The sequence below is a fragment of the Anas acuta genome, chromosome 9, assembly GCF_963932015.1.
Source record: "Anas acuta chromosome 9, bAnaAcu1.1, whole genome shotgun sequence".
NCBI lineage: Eukaryota > Metazoa > Chordata > Aves > Anseriformes > Anatidae > Anas > Anas acuta.
The window spans coordinates 13468549-13481875 of NC_088987.1; the positions used below are offsets into that span (position 1 = coordinate 13468549).

A 13327-nucleotide genomic window follows, 5' to 3' on the forward strand; every position below is an offset into this window, starting at 1 on the left:
GACGATCCATAGCTTCCCAAAAGGTAATCCGGCTTCCCCCTGCATGAGATCACTCCATGCAGCTGCCCTTCCCTCCCACCTTTGTCTCCTCTTCCTCAGTGCTGGTGGCAGTGGTGGCCTGTCCAGGGAGTCCTGACATTTCCCCATCACTCCAGCAGAGATGTTGTTCAGTGGCGCTGGCAGATTTTTTAGGGGAACGTTCCTTGTCACACTGATGGTTTGCAATCACAGAGAAAGAACTCAGGTCAAGAGAAGGGCAAAACTGGAAAAGGATGTTTTGTTAAGTAGATGAATTTCATCCCTTGGCAGGACCATAGGAAACCTCTACAGACATTTAAGTAGACCTTACTGATGCTGTTCATTACAGAGCAATAGCATGCCAGTGCACCAATCAATAGTTACATCTTTGATAACTTCTGCCAGAACCAGAGCAGCAAACTGCCGAAGGTTTACGCTAAGGAGAGGTAACTAACATCTGGGATGCCAATATGGTTTGAACTTGTGTCAGATAACCTGATAAACTAAAAAAAGAATAAATGCATTTTTTTCCCCCTGTGTCATTACTGGCTAAGATTAAGGTGTGCTTTAATGTGTGACACACCAACACCTTGGAAAGGCATGCTCAGCCCTCACTGCAGGGGAGGTTTTGTGTTCCTAAATTAGACAACAGTGACAGGTTTGACTCTCCCTTTTATCCTGGCTAGTCTCTCAGAGGAGTGGTATTGATCCACATAAGTATTTATGAGAAGATCAGTGCCATCCAAGGGGCACATGCATTACTGGGTAGCAATCTGCGGTTAGATCTTTGAGGTGAAGATAATCCTAAATGCTCTAAACATCGAGGTCAAGTAATTTTCATTATGTGCTTTGTTTATGTTGTCAAGATGTGAATTTAACTGCAGTCAACACGTATGAAAGTTCAGCTAAGGAAGTGGACTCGATCTTCTGAACTCAGGGAGCTGTTCTCTGCACTTACAGGAGCCATGGTGCCTAAGGGGACTCAGGGCATCTTCCATGACCCCAACAGACCTAGTCCTTGGCAAGAGTCCCAAACGGCTGTTCACAAAGGATGCTCGGGCAGTCAGCTGCCTTCACTGAGTAACCCTTCTGGCAGGATTTGAGTATTCACACTGGAAGCCTGGATTAAGTGCACAGCACAGTAGCTGCTACAGTGGCTGCATTACCATTGCTATTTAGTGTATCACAGATTTATTTTTTTCATAATGAATGCAATAATAACTATAAACTGAAATAATAAATCTATTACATTAGAAAAGTAACGGTGTAGAATAATCGTGTACTGAGATCCAAAGGTTGTAGTGTACATCAGCCTGAGGTTAGCTGAAGTCTTCAAAGATTTAAACTACGCTACTGCTGGAGAGGAAAGAAGGAATGATGATGGGAAGAAAATTTCTAGCAATGGAGAAAGCTTTTAGCTGTAAACCATATAGCTTCAAAACACAGAAGGTACATACTAGAACAGACCAGTAGTCAACAGAAGTTGTGGGCTCTGCTTGGTTTTATGAAGTCATGATTTGGAGGTTGATTCATGTGTATTGAACATCTGGGGTCTGCTTTGTTGAGACTGCAGTTTCATTTCTATGCTAGTCTTCACACTCTTTTTTAAGCATTTTCACTATTTATTTATTTTTTTTTCCTTTTGAATGTCAGTAATAGACTGAATATAACCATCCCTGACTCTGAGAAAAAGATTTGAGAGAAAAACTCATTTAACTCTGAGTCTCTCTGCCAAAACCCTGGAGTGAGTAAGCAACTGGAACTCTCAGCAAACTGGAAAAATAAACATGAAATCTTTACACTGCTGAAATTTGCAGTTAAAAAATAAATATAAGATTGAAAAAGATCTTGAACTGAATTAAGACTGAGGCTACTTTTATTTATTTATTTTAAGAAGAGAGAAAACAGAGCATTTGAAATAAAATATCAGTTTTGCACAGTTAAGTCCTAAATTAGAATTGGCCATGAATAACATCATGGCCAGTACTCCACTGTGAAGTCAAAGATCTCAGAATTTAGTCCTTCCCATGGAGAAAGGCAGAATTTTCTAATGTATTATTTAACACTTGTTATGTAGTGCATTAAGCAGTCACTGGGAGGAAAGCTTTTAAAAACCAACAACCTCTCTGATAGCATTAAATCCTACCTTAGATTTTTGGTTAAGTCAATATTAAGAAAATAAATGAATTAATACATTTCAGTCTGCCCGATTTATAGAGGCCAATCAAGTTACAATGCTGGACATGGCCAAGTGAAAGAGGGGAATAGATTTACCTGAGTGAGGTCTTAATTTAATCAGCTGGCCCCAGAGAGCTGAAGTCAGCAGGCTGGGATGATATAAGAGGCAGCAGAGAAATAGTGCATTTACCGCAGTCGAAAAGGAGAATGACAGTGATGGAAAGGAGTCTCGGCAGTGTCAGAACACACCTATTTCCATGATTTATTCTTAATTTACTTTAATGACAATCTGAAGGTTGTCCATTTTTCTTTAAGTGTCCTCAGAATACTGATATTTTCTAAACATTTATAGCATGCCTCTTCTCCCCCTCCTTTCTGTTAGCTCCATCGCAAGTTGGAAATGAAGAGAAACTATGTCTGCAGTTTGCCATAATGAATTTTGAGTGCAGCAGCAGACTGTCCTTTTCCCACTGTATTCCTTGGCAGCCAGTGTCCTTTCTTTGCAGTCAGCCTTGAATCAGGTCTAGGAATCACAGGTTCCTCTAGAATTAATGTTGATATTATGATAAAATGGAGAAATTCATTACATTTCTTTTACAGTTTATACTGGCAAGAACAACGCGTGCTTTCTCAGTACAATAGTTCATTTCTATTATCAAGTGGGTTTATTGATAGCTGGTCAGAAGTACTGACATGCAGACAATGATCTCAGATTGCATTTACGTTTCTGGAATACTTTCAGTCTTTCCAGTTTCTGTCAGGAACTTACTTCTGTGATTCAGAGTTTTCAGACTGTTGTTGAATTTACACTACAAACCTACGCCATTTGCTTTCTGTGTGTATGTGTATTGCATTCATTAGTATCACACAATATCCTGTAGGCTTGGACCTGAACAATTATTGTTAATTTTTAAATTCTTCCAGGTAAGAATTTTTTTTGGTTGGTTGATTGTGGGATTTTTTTTTGTTGGTTGGTTGTGGTTGTTTTTGGTGTTGTTTTTTTTTTGGTTTGTTTGTTTGTTTTTGCCAAGCACTGGGTTATGCTGTTACAGATAATTCCATCATTAGAGGAAACACTGATTTTCCCCACAATGCTATTGAAGAGTTCAATAACAATATGATCACAATAATATTTGCAAGTAACCTCAGAATGTCAAGATAACTGGTGACCCTTATCAGTCATTTCTTCATTTTAAACATACATGTTTCTGCAGGGAAATGCTGCTACTTTCTTAGGAATATAGCCCTTTATATAAAAGATGCCCCAATTTGCCCCAAAATGCATCTGTAAAGAGAGAAAAAAACATCAGTATTATTCTATACTTCAAAAACAAAACAAATAAAATCATTGTACTTGCTAGGAAAAACTATGAAACAAAACTCAAAGCATTTTCTCTTTGTAGCCACTTTATTTGTCCATGTCAATGAACAAGGCACATGACACACCTGTGTGGTTCTTTGTGTCCATGACCTATCTTGCCAGGTTGCCCAGGAGTCATGTGCTGCCTTAAAGTTAAGGTAATGCAAAAAGGACCTGGCGAGTTTACTGTTAGTTGACTGTTGGCAACTCAACAACTTGACAGGGATTTCACTGGGGCATGTTACAAAACCAGTCAACCCTAGCATCACTTTTTAAAGCATGAGCCAGTTCCCATACCAGGTGAAACTGAAAGTATTCTTAATGAGAGAAAGCCAGGTTCTAAAACCGGGTTTAGGCTGTGTCTACAAGTAGAGCAGGCCAGCCAGGGAAGACTTCCTGAGCAAAGCAGTGGGTGCTGAGCAAAACACTGCGGCGACTGGGCCACATTAATATAAGTGCCTATCACTCTCCATACATGGTTCAGTTATTCATGCTGGAGTACAATATGTTCCAGCCATAGACAGGATTTAAAGCCACTATTTGAAAGACATGTGATTAATCTTACATTTACTTTCATGTTTTCAGATATACTCAAGGACAAGAAAGCCCATCCAGAAAACAGAAATGAACCAAAACCAACTGTGAAAAAGATTGACACCACAACCACCACAAGCACTGTCAAGTCATCCTCTAAACACAGTGTAACTGGAAGCGGGAGCAGTCCAGCCCTGAGTTCCTCACTTGTTATTTTAACAGCACTAGCAGTTCTGTGGCATTGTCCTCTGTAGCTGCATTGCAATGCAGCCACTGCACAAGCATTTCTGTTCACTGTCATTTATACCTACAGCCTTACCCACAGGAAACAAAGTTAAATGGCTCTCTAGTTTATGCGGTATGTTAGAATAAGTATTAAACAATCTGCTGGGGTTGGCGGATAGGAAGTGTCTGAAGTGTCTGAAGATAGCTTCTGACAAAGCCTACCCAGGATACAGAGGGAATGATGACAGAAGTCTGAGTAGCTTAAGTTATGGGGTAGAAATAATCGAGAACACAAAAATTGTGTATGTGTGTGTTACTGTTTTTCTCAGTTTTGTTCACTGGAATCACACTGGCTGGTTTTGTTTAATTTTTTCTGATAAATTAAATGAATGGTGAGTATTCAGATTTAAGCCAATATATACATTATTTCCCCAATGAGCAGCTAATAAGCTATGTCTACATGTCTACAGTTGTAAACCATGTTAAAGTGAAGTATTCTTACCAGCTTGATGAAATTCCTAAGTGGTCAAGAAGATCAAAGCATGTTTGAAACTTTTCACTCTTACTGTTTAGATTGTAGGAAGCGACATAAAAGCATATGGTGTGTCTAATATATCAGTATAGTTGCCTTAACCATGGAAAAAATTAGAAACACTTCGTTTACTGAGAGATAGATAGTGAGTTTCCCTGCCCTACAAAATGCCATTACCAAATGATTAAGCATATGCTTTCAAGGCTTACTGGATCCATGTCCAGCAACAGGAAATAAAAGCATAATAATGTTTTGTGAAGTTAAATGCGGTTTTGGACAGAGAAAAAAATGATAATTCAGTTCAAACTTTGCATATGTGATGTTAAAGAGAAAATGACTTAAATTTTCCATAATGGTCCCAGAGATGTAAGTTACCAGGAACTCCCATTATACACAAACTAGATTTTGTGCATTGTGGATCTCTCAAATCATCTGTATCATAAGCTCTGTAATATTTAATTACATTTAATGTTTAAAATTTTGTATCATGATAGTTGTAAATGTAAAGCAATCATATCTAGAACATTCTCTATAATGTCTCATCATGATTGCTTTCCTAGAAAATGCCAAAATATGCATTATATTAGAAGGCTATTTTTTTAAAAATTAATGATACATTGATACATTTTAACTTTTCAGATGAAAAGTACTATCATAACTTCTAATGGGTTAAGAGTTAATGTGTGTTTTACAACTATGTTTACAGTGCCATTGAATATATATATACAAACACAACTGTATGAATACAGTGATTAATGATAAATTTATGAAGCATTATAGTTGTTATACGTACTACATTTCATAACTATTACAACAGTTTAATGGCCATTTTCATGTTGTAGACTATTATTATGTACAGTTTTATAAGATTTAATGTAAAACATTTACCTTTGTTTTTTGTATAACACCACTTTTGATACTTGGAGCCACACAGCCATTGTCAATCAGAAGAAAGAACCTTGTATCTTACAGGCATTTTATTGGCAACTCTGATTATGAAAGACATGCTGATTCAAAATCAAAAAAAGTGCCATGTGCCAGTATTACTGTGTGCCATTTTTTTAAGTGGCAATAATACAAGACAAGTATACAGTAAGTGGACAAAGACTCACTATATTTGTATGTTTTCAGATAGCATTAGTGAACATGTCTAAATATATTTGCAGAGGTGGAGCTTCAGTTTTGTTTTTAATTTGGGCTATGAGTTCATACTTGCAGACATAAAAGTGTAATCAGAACCATCCAGCTGGGAAAGAGTTGTCTCTAAAATGAAAAGAGCTAAGTTTTCTAAAATAATTAATTTTTCACATTGGAAAAAGGAGATAAAATGGAAGAAGATACTTATGCTAACATGAAATACTTTGAGTTCTGATTTTTCAAAATGGAAAGGATATTAATATCCAAAGTGTTTTCCAAATCATATCAGTGTAAATTAGTTTTCCCAAAGGTACAAAAATGTCTATGCTGTACTTTTCAGAGTTTTGAGCTGCACCAGTCTATTGAACCATAATTAAATGTGCAACTTGTATTCATTTTCAGTGCCCTTTGGAAAAGTGCACTTTTACCTGAGGAGGTGTGCAAGTCATGTCATTTGTACTATGAAAAGACAATATCATTCCTGCAGTCTTAAAGGATCAGTTGCGACGGCTGCTATTAGTTTGGTCTCTGTGCACACACGGAAATATACTTCTGGTGCTAACTTATCACCAGCTCCTCAGGTAATACCGATCACTGTGGCTTCACTGAAGCAATTCAAAGGATTTTCATGCTTGTGAACCTGACACCTAATTTAGTATGCTCACAACTGAGGTACTGTCATTGTTATTCAGGCACACACATCGGCATTTGCACACTTAAGTCTCCATCAGGATTCCTGTGGATAGAGGTGTGCTTTCAGGGTTGAGCTCTGATGCTAACAGATTTCTGCTGGGCAGCTTGGCCTTTTCCCTTCTTTACACCTGCAGAGTGGGAACTTGAATACCTGGAACTTGCATGTCTTTTTGAAGTCTTTCCTCTAAAAGTTCTGTGGTTTTAGCTCAGACCAGTGATGCAGCTATCCTAGTATTTAACCGTAGCAGGGCAAGTGCAGAAACCCTGAAAGTAGGTGCGTATGGAATAACTCACCCAGGGAACTTTTTGCTGTTGGTAAACCTCTGATATATTTAATCAAAAAATGTGAAAAATTGAGTGTTTGAATTTTGGGGTTGGTTAGTATTTTTATGGTGTAGCGTTCATCTCTGAAGCTAAACAAGACAACCTTTTTCAAGTTGCTGTGACAAAACTAGAACAAATTCAAACAGTGGGATGAGGTAGATTCATCAATTTATTTTGTCGGAGTCAATACTTTAATAGGCACAGAACAGAGGATTCAACAGCTATTAATGCATTTCACGCTGATGTACTTTTACACTGTAAGAAGAGTTCTGGCCAAGATGGCATGAAATCGGTTCATAATGTGCATCAGCTTTAAGGAGCCATGCAGTATATTTTTACCGATAGTTTATGTTATTTTTCTCAGGATCAGTTACATACATATAAAAAAGAGTATTTTCCATCAAACAAACAAAATTGTGTACTAGCAAAGGCAAAACCAAGTTCCTGTGTCAGACAGGAAGCATTTATTTTTGAATGATTAAGATGCCTATTTGGCAAAATCTTAATTTGCTATCAAGGACACTGTAATTCTCGGTAATTACAAAGGTCTAAATTCAAAATACGTTTGAACTTGTCTGTGTAATCTCAGTGTAAAATAACACACCAGAGAGCATTGCTGTAGCTTTGCCTAACAGTTATGAATTTTATTTAGCCACTGCTTCTTGAATGTTTATTGTTTTGCTATGACTTTCTTTTAATATTTTGCTGTGCCAGCATTTCTGAATGCCAGCGTTGGAAAGTAACTGCTGTCATGCATTTGTGAGTAAAAACAATCTATAATTTTCTTTTGTTAGTGATGTAGGCTTCTTAACAAATAAGACAAAGTTGCCATGGACATACAGTCAGTTCCTAGTGTCTCACTATTCTTTGGGCAACATGTTATACCAGGTTCATGTGAGAGGTTCAAGTGGTTTGTGTATCACTTTCTCCTTCCTGGCTATGAAAGAATCATGGAGAAAAGTGAACACAGATGGACAAAAGCATGTGTGGCTGCAGTGTTGCCATTGCATGGCAACCTCCAGCTGTCTTTTCCGAGGCCCTGAGCTGAGCATTCCCCTCTAATTTTCAACAGCTTTTATACCTCTCCATGTTTATGCACGGAGACTGGACAGCCAAAGAGCTGGGCTGCATCTTAAGACAACTTAACAGACACCTGCTATGAATTGCTCTTTCTTTGCAATTCATGTTCTCTACAAAAACTGGCATCTTGTTTTCAGCCTTGATTTTTTTTCTGGCTTGTCTGTTGCCAGTGTTATACAGCCCTGTCCTGAACCTGGTAGCCTGTCATTGTGTAAAGAACTGTTGATTCTGATCTCTCACACAATAATGAACCTTTTGAGGTATAAATATCTGTCAGAGCTTGATAGAGCAACACGAATAATTATGTCCAGCTGCATTTACTTCACAGGCTCTGGGTATGGGTATCTGGCTATGAGATTCACATCTCTTTGATCTCTTAAATTAGATCTGTATTTAATATATCCCTATTTTATTTTGTTACCAGGTCTGTAACACATATCATAATTTTTCAGTTTGACTCTCTAATGCTATATAGGTCTTCTCAATATTGTCCTAATGATGCTGTGTGCAGTCTTCTTTTTAATGTTAGATGAGCCTTTTTGCACAGATTTACTGAACCGTTCTTATTCAATACTACACATGATTAGGTTTAAGCAAGACCTGTTCAAGTGAAAGGAGCTGAAGCACTTTAAAGAACGATACTGAGTAGGAAAACAACCCAGAAAGTCCTTACGTTGCTGACTAGGGCTCTTCATATTTAGCAGATTTTAAGGTTTAGCTAAAATTCCGGTCAAAAATTCCTAATTAACGTGGGTTCAAGGGGATTTCAGCTGATTTTTTAAGTGGGAAGTAATTGATACACAATCTTTCTTCATCTCTCTGTATGTGGGTCTGTATATATAGGGGACATTCACAGAATCACAGAGCTTTAGGGACTGGAAGGGACCGTGACCCATCATCTAGTCCAATCCCCCTGCCAGAGCAGGAACACCTAGATCTGGTCAAACAGGAATGCATCCAGGAGGGTTTTAAATGTCTCCAGAGAAGGACACTCCACAACTCCCCTGGGCAGCCTGTTCCAGTGCTCTGTCACCCTCACCATAAAAAAGTTTCATCTCATATTTAAGCAGAACCTACTATGTTCCAGTTTGCACCCATTGCCCCTTGTCCTACCATTGGATGTCACCGAGAAGAGCCTGGCTCTGTCCTCCTGACACTCACCTTTTACATATTTATAAATGTTTATAAGGTCACCCCTCAGTCTCCTCCTCTCCAAGCTAAAGAGACCCAGCTCCCTCAGCCTTTCCTAAAATGTATCTTGCACGTTGACCAGCAACATATCAGAAGTGCTCACATTACAACTAGCCAAAAGCATTTGAGACATTTATTTTCATTTACAGCATTTCGCTATTCACAGTGTTGTTTTTAATGACACAGGGCATGTGCATTAATGAAAACTGAAGGATGTGACAGTCAATGTCATCATAGCTGCGGCATGCCTCAGTTAAAAAGAACGTGATAATGTCTTAACTCCTGTTGCCCCTGAATCCTGGAATTGTTCTCTGGTTTACATTGTCACTCTCTAAGGAAAAACATTTGAATTGTATTAAATATTAAGCCACAAAAAATAAATATTGGCCAAGGGACTGTAATAAATAGATAACAAACTCAGAAAAGTATCCTGCATTCGGAATAGAGAATAAGCCTAAATAAGAAACCCATTCCGGACCAAAAAAATTTTTCAAGACCCTTTCTTCTCTCCATATTTGGCCCCATTCCCTTGCAGTACATACAGCACAATATGAAGCCTGTATGCAAGAAACTGCTGCATTGAATTTAGGAAAATGAATTAAAACTATTGCTGTGTAGTAGTATTTTGAAATCTTGCTTAAAGCATGTCTCCTTTGGCTGGTTATGACGAATGTATTTAAACAGTGTTTGCAGTTGCTTAAGTTCTTATATAGTAAATATTGACAGTTCCTACAGCTTTCAGAAAAGGCTGCTGGACGCGGACTGTGAAAAAATATTTTTGTGTCACTCCCATGCAATTGAGATCAGGCTCTGTCTTTATAATAGACTGGTTTACACATTCTAATTATTATCAACACTACAATGATTTTCACTGCAAAAATATAACACCCTTTTTAGAGAAGGGCACACAAGAGAGAGGCTACTGATGCTTTCATGAGGCATGTAAAGTACTTCATTAAATAGCCAGTAACAACCACTGAGGGTTTTTTTTTCATTTCTGTGCAAAATGCATTAATATTACCCTGCAAAATTATGCTGTTTGCACTTAATCATTTCAATTAATCTTTAGTAAATTACCCACTACTTTGTAATTATAATATTTGCAGCTAATTTAGTGCCATTCTAAAAAATCATTTGTTGCATAATATAAGCAATTAACATTTATTCATTTTTTCTATTGCAGGAGATATATAAATTATCCTCAGTGGCCTTTCTGTACACCTAATTAGCACCTGTCTGAATTATTCCACAGGCTATGGACGTTTCATTTGAAAAATAAATGCATTGCTAGTTTCATGAACTCTTTACAAATACACAGTTGTAAAATTTACTTTCCAGGTGAATAGAAAAACATGTTTTCATATGTCTTCCGTGTTTATGAGGTAGGCTAGGCTTTTAGGTTATTACATCTAGAATAGGTGCTGGCATTTTTAATGCATTTAAAATGGAAATAATCAGATACCTCTCTCGCATAATTAAGTAAACTATCCCAGATTTGTAGTGTATTCTGTAATGAAAAGGAAAGCAAGGGGACATCAAGAATATAGATCCTAATGTAATTCTCCCACTTCTGTATATGCATATACAACTAGGAAGTTTAATTAATTAGGGACTATCCAAAGCATTTCTGTGCTGTAGTGTCAAGGATAAAGTTGTGGAAATTAAAGCAGATTGCTTCAATGTAAGTAAGCTTCGAGGTAAACACTAATTTTCTATTTAAATGCAGAGTATATTGACTAAGATCATTTGATCTTTCTGAAAATGAGATCTGAAGCGTTCTAACAAGAATGCCAATATGAAATATTTACAACCACCACACATACAAAATTAGGAAATCGAAAAGATTTTGAGATTTCTCTGTGGGTATAAAATGTTGCAACAGACTCAGCTCCTATAAATGAGCACAGCTCCTTTGATTTCAGTTTAGCTATGTAAATTTACCCCAGCCTAGTATCTAGCCCAAGAATGTGAATTCCTTCCCATCTTTTTGCAGGTGCAGAAAATCAAGAGTAACTGCAGAGATTACAAAATTTCATTACAGTTTTACATTCCTTGGGCCACTGATCAGATAAGTATCATCATGCCTCAAAAGGAAATCCGTAACACATGGGATGCTGTGAGTCTTCTGGCATTTTCCATTTCCAGGGGCATAGCAGGGGCTTTTTCAAGAGAAGCAGCTTGTACGATCTGGGGGCTAAGAGGAAGTGTTCATACTGTGAGTATCTTTTAGGGAAGAAAGTCTTTCTCAGAGGTTTGTCGATATAGATCAGACCTTGAGGCAGATCAAGTTTGAGTTTTCTGCTTCATGTTAAAGTGTAAGATCCAGGTCTTAAACTGGCCTCAGGAACTCAATGAGACTTGGTGGAGAGAACTGATGGCAGCTTTGATATTTTCACAGAAACTTAAGCAGCAGAGAAGAAAAGCAACCATATTCCGCTTCTGATGAAGCTTTTATATTTTTGCATTAATTTTCAGATAAAAATGACCTGGTGTTTTCCAGTCTAGCAGTGTCGAATTCATGAGTTCCTGTAACCTTATGTTATGCTACAGAGAAGAAAGGAGATTTCCTCCTGAGTAGGAACAAAAAGAAGGTAGTTTTCTTGTTTGTTTTAAGATTGTATTTTACTTTGTGCAAAACATCCATACTTGGAAGAAAACCAAAATGGGATGTTGGGTTTCACAGAGACACAAATTCCCCTGATTGGAGTTGTTCTTGGTACGTGTAGTGCTAACAGTCTGTCCAATTGTCATGAAAGAGGATATCCTCCCCCTTTGGCACTTGTGTTTGTTTGTTTGAGGAAAGCTATAGTATACGGCTTAAAATCACGTACAGTCAAAAAACTGTTGACAAGTCCACAAAGCAGTGAAGAAAGCAGATGTTTGCTGCTGGTGTTGTTAAAAATGAGAAAAGGAATTTAACTGGAATATTCAAGCTTTCACATTAGGGATGAACAATACAGTTGAAACCTATTCCCGAAATAACATAGTTGAATATGAGAGCAGGGTAACGGAGCAGCAATAATACATGAAATGTTTATTGTATGCCATTTTATTATACGGGGCAGTATTGGAATAAAAATGGAAGTCAACACACTATACCTTGCATCATACCACCATTTAATGTATTTACTGTACTCTAATATCAGAACTAATATAGTATGAATGTTTACAATACACTGGGGTAGATATTACAGCAAAATACATGCTTTGCCATTTAGATTTTTAAAGAATTAGTTTGTGGCCTCCTAGTCTTTTTTAGTTCATTTTATTTTACAGGAATTAATAGGCTGCTTACATTTGTATTATACATTAGTTGCATCCTGGGTATTTTAAGTTCCAAAATATATTGGTTTTGCCCTAAGCTGTATTCAAGCTATAATAATTATTTCTGTTTCCCAAGTGCGTTTTATTTGCAGTATATCTCTTTATATTTTATTGAATTGTCAGTTTTCTTTAGTTTGTTTTCAGCATTGAACATGATAAAGGCAATTTAAATAAGAAGTCTGGTATTTCTTCTTTTAAGACATTGAAGAACAAGGTTACTTTGAAAAGTTAAAGGAAACTGTGTTTTGTAAAGGACAGTGAGCTATGAATGGGAATAAAAATAAATAATCTGCAGCTGGAAATCGCTGTCTTCTGATATAATTTTTGTATTTTTTTTTCTGAGTGTTTTTCATCATCTTCATAAGTTAGAAAGATGGAAAAATCTTATTTAAGATTTTAATCAGCTCAGGTCATATTCTGAATAAAGGATACAGACCTTGATTACTGCTAGAGAGGTCAATACTTTGGCCATACTCTGGCAAAGAATGGTTTATTTCTTCAGCATGTAACTAGTCTCTTGCTCTTTTTGTAATAAATACAGTGAGATGTAAAGGTGCCTACCTGCTCTTCTGGGAGCTCTTAATATTATTGAAGAGACACAATACTTGCAGCAGTCTCCTGGGTAAATGCCAGCATACCTCCACACAACAGGTAGGACTCATTTCATCAAAACTTCCATTCCTACATAAACAATCAGATCTGAGCAAGACGGAGGTCTTGCAATAACTGTG

At 37.2% G+C, this 13327-nt stretch overlaps 1 protein-coding gene across 4 annotated transcripts in view; it reads left to right on the forward strand.

Annotated features, from left to right (window-relative positions):
* The window catches only part of LOC137861127 (glypican-5-like), a 418126-nt gene extending 405228 nt beyond the window's left edge, over positions 1-12898 (forward strand). For 3 of the 4 annotated variants that reach the window (XM_068692225.1, XM_068692222.1, XM_068692223.1), the window contains one exon: positions 4142-12898. In XM_068692225.1, the coding sequence (XP_068548326.1) occupies positions 4142-4344 (203 nt within the window). In that variant the 3' untranslated portion in view covers positions 4345-12898. The remainder of the gene's footprint in view (positions 1-4141) is intronic. The other variant, XM_068692224.1, reaches the window with a different exon arrangement.
* The last annotated feature ends 429 nt before the right edge of the window (positions 12899-13327 follow it).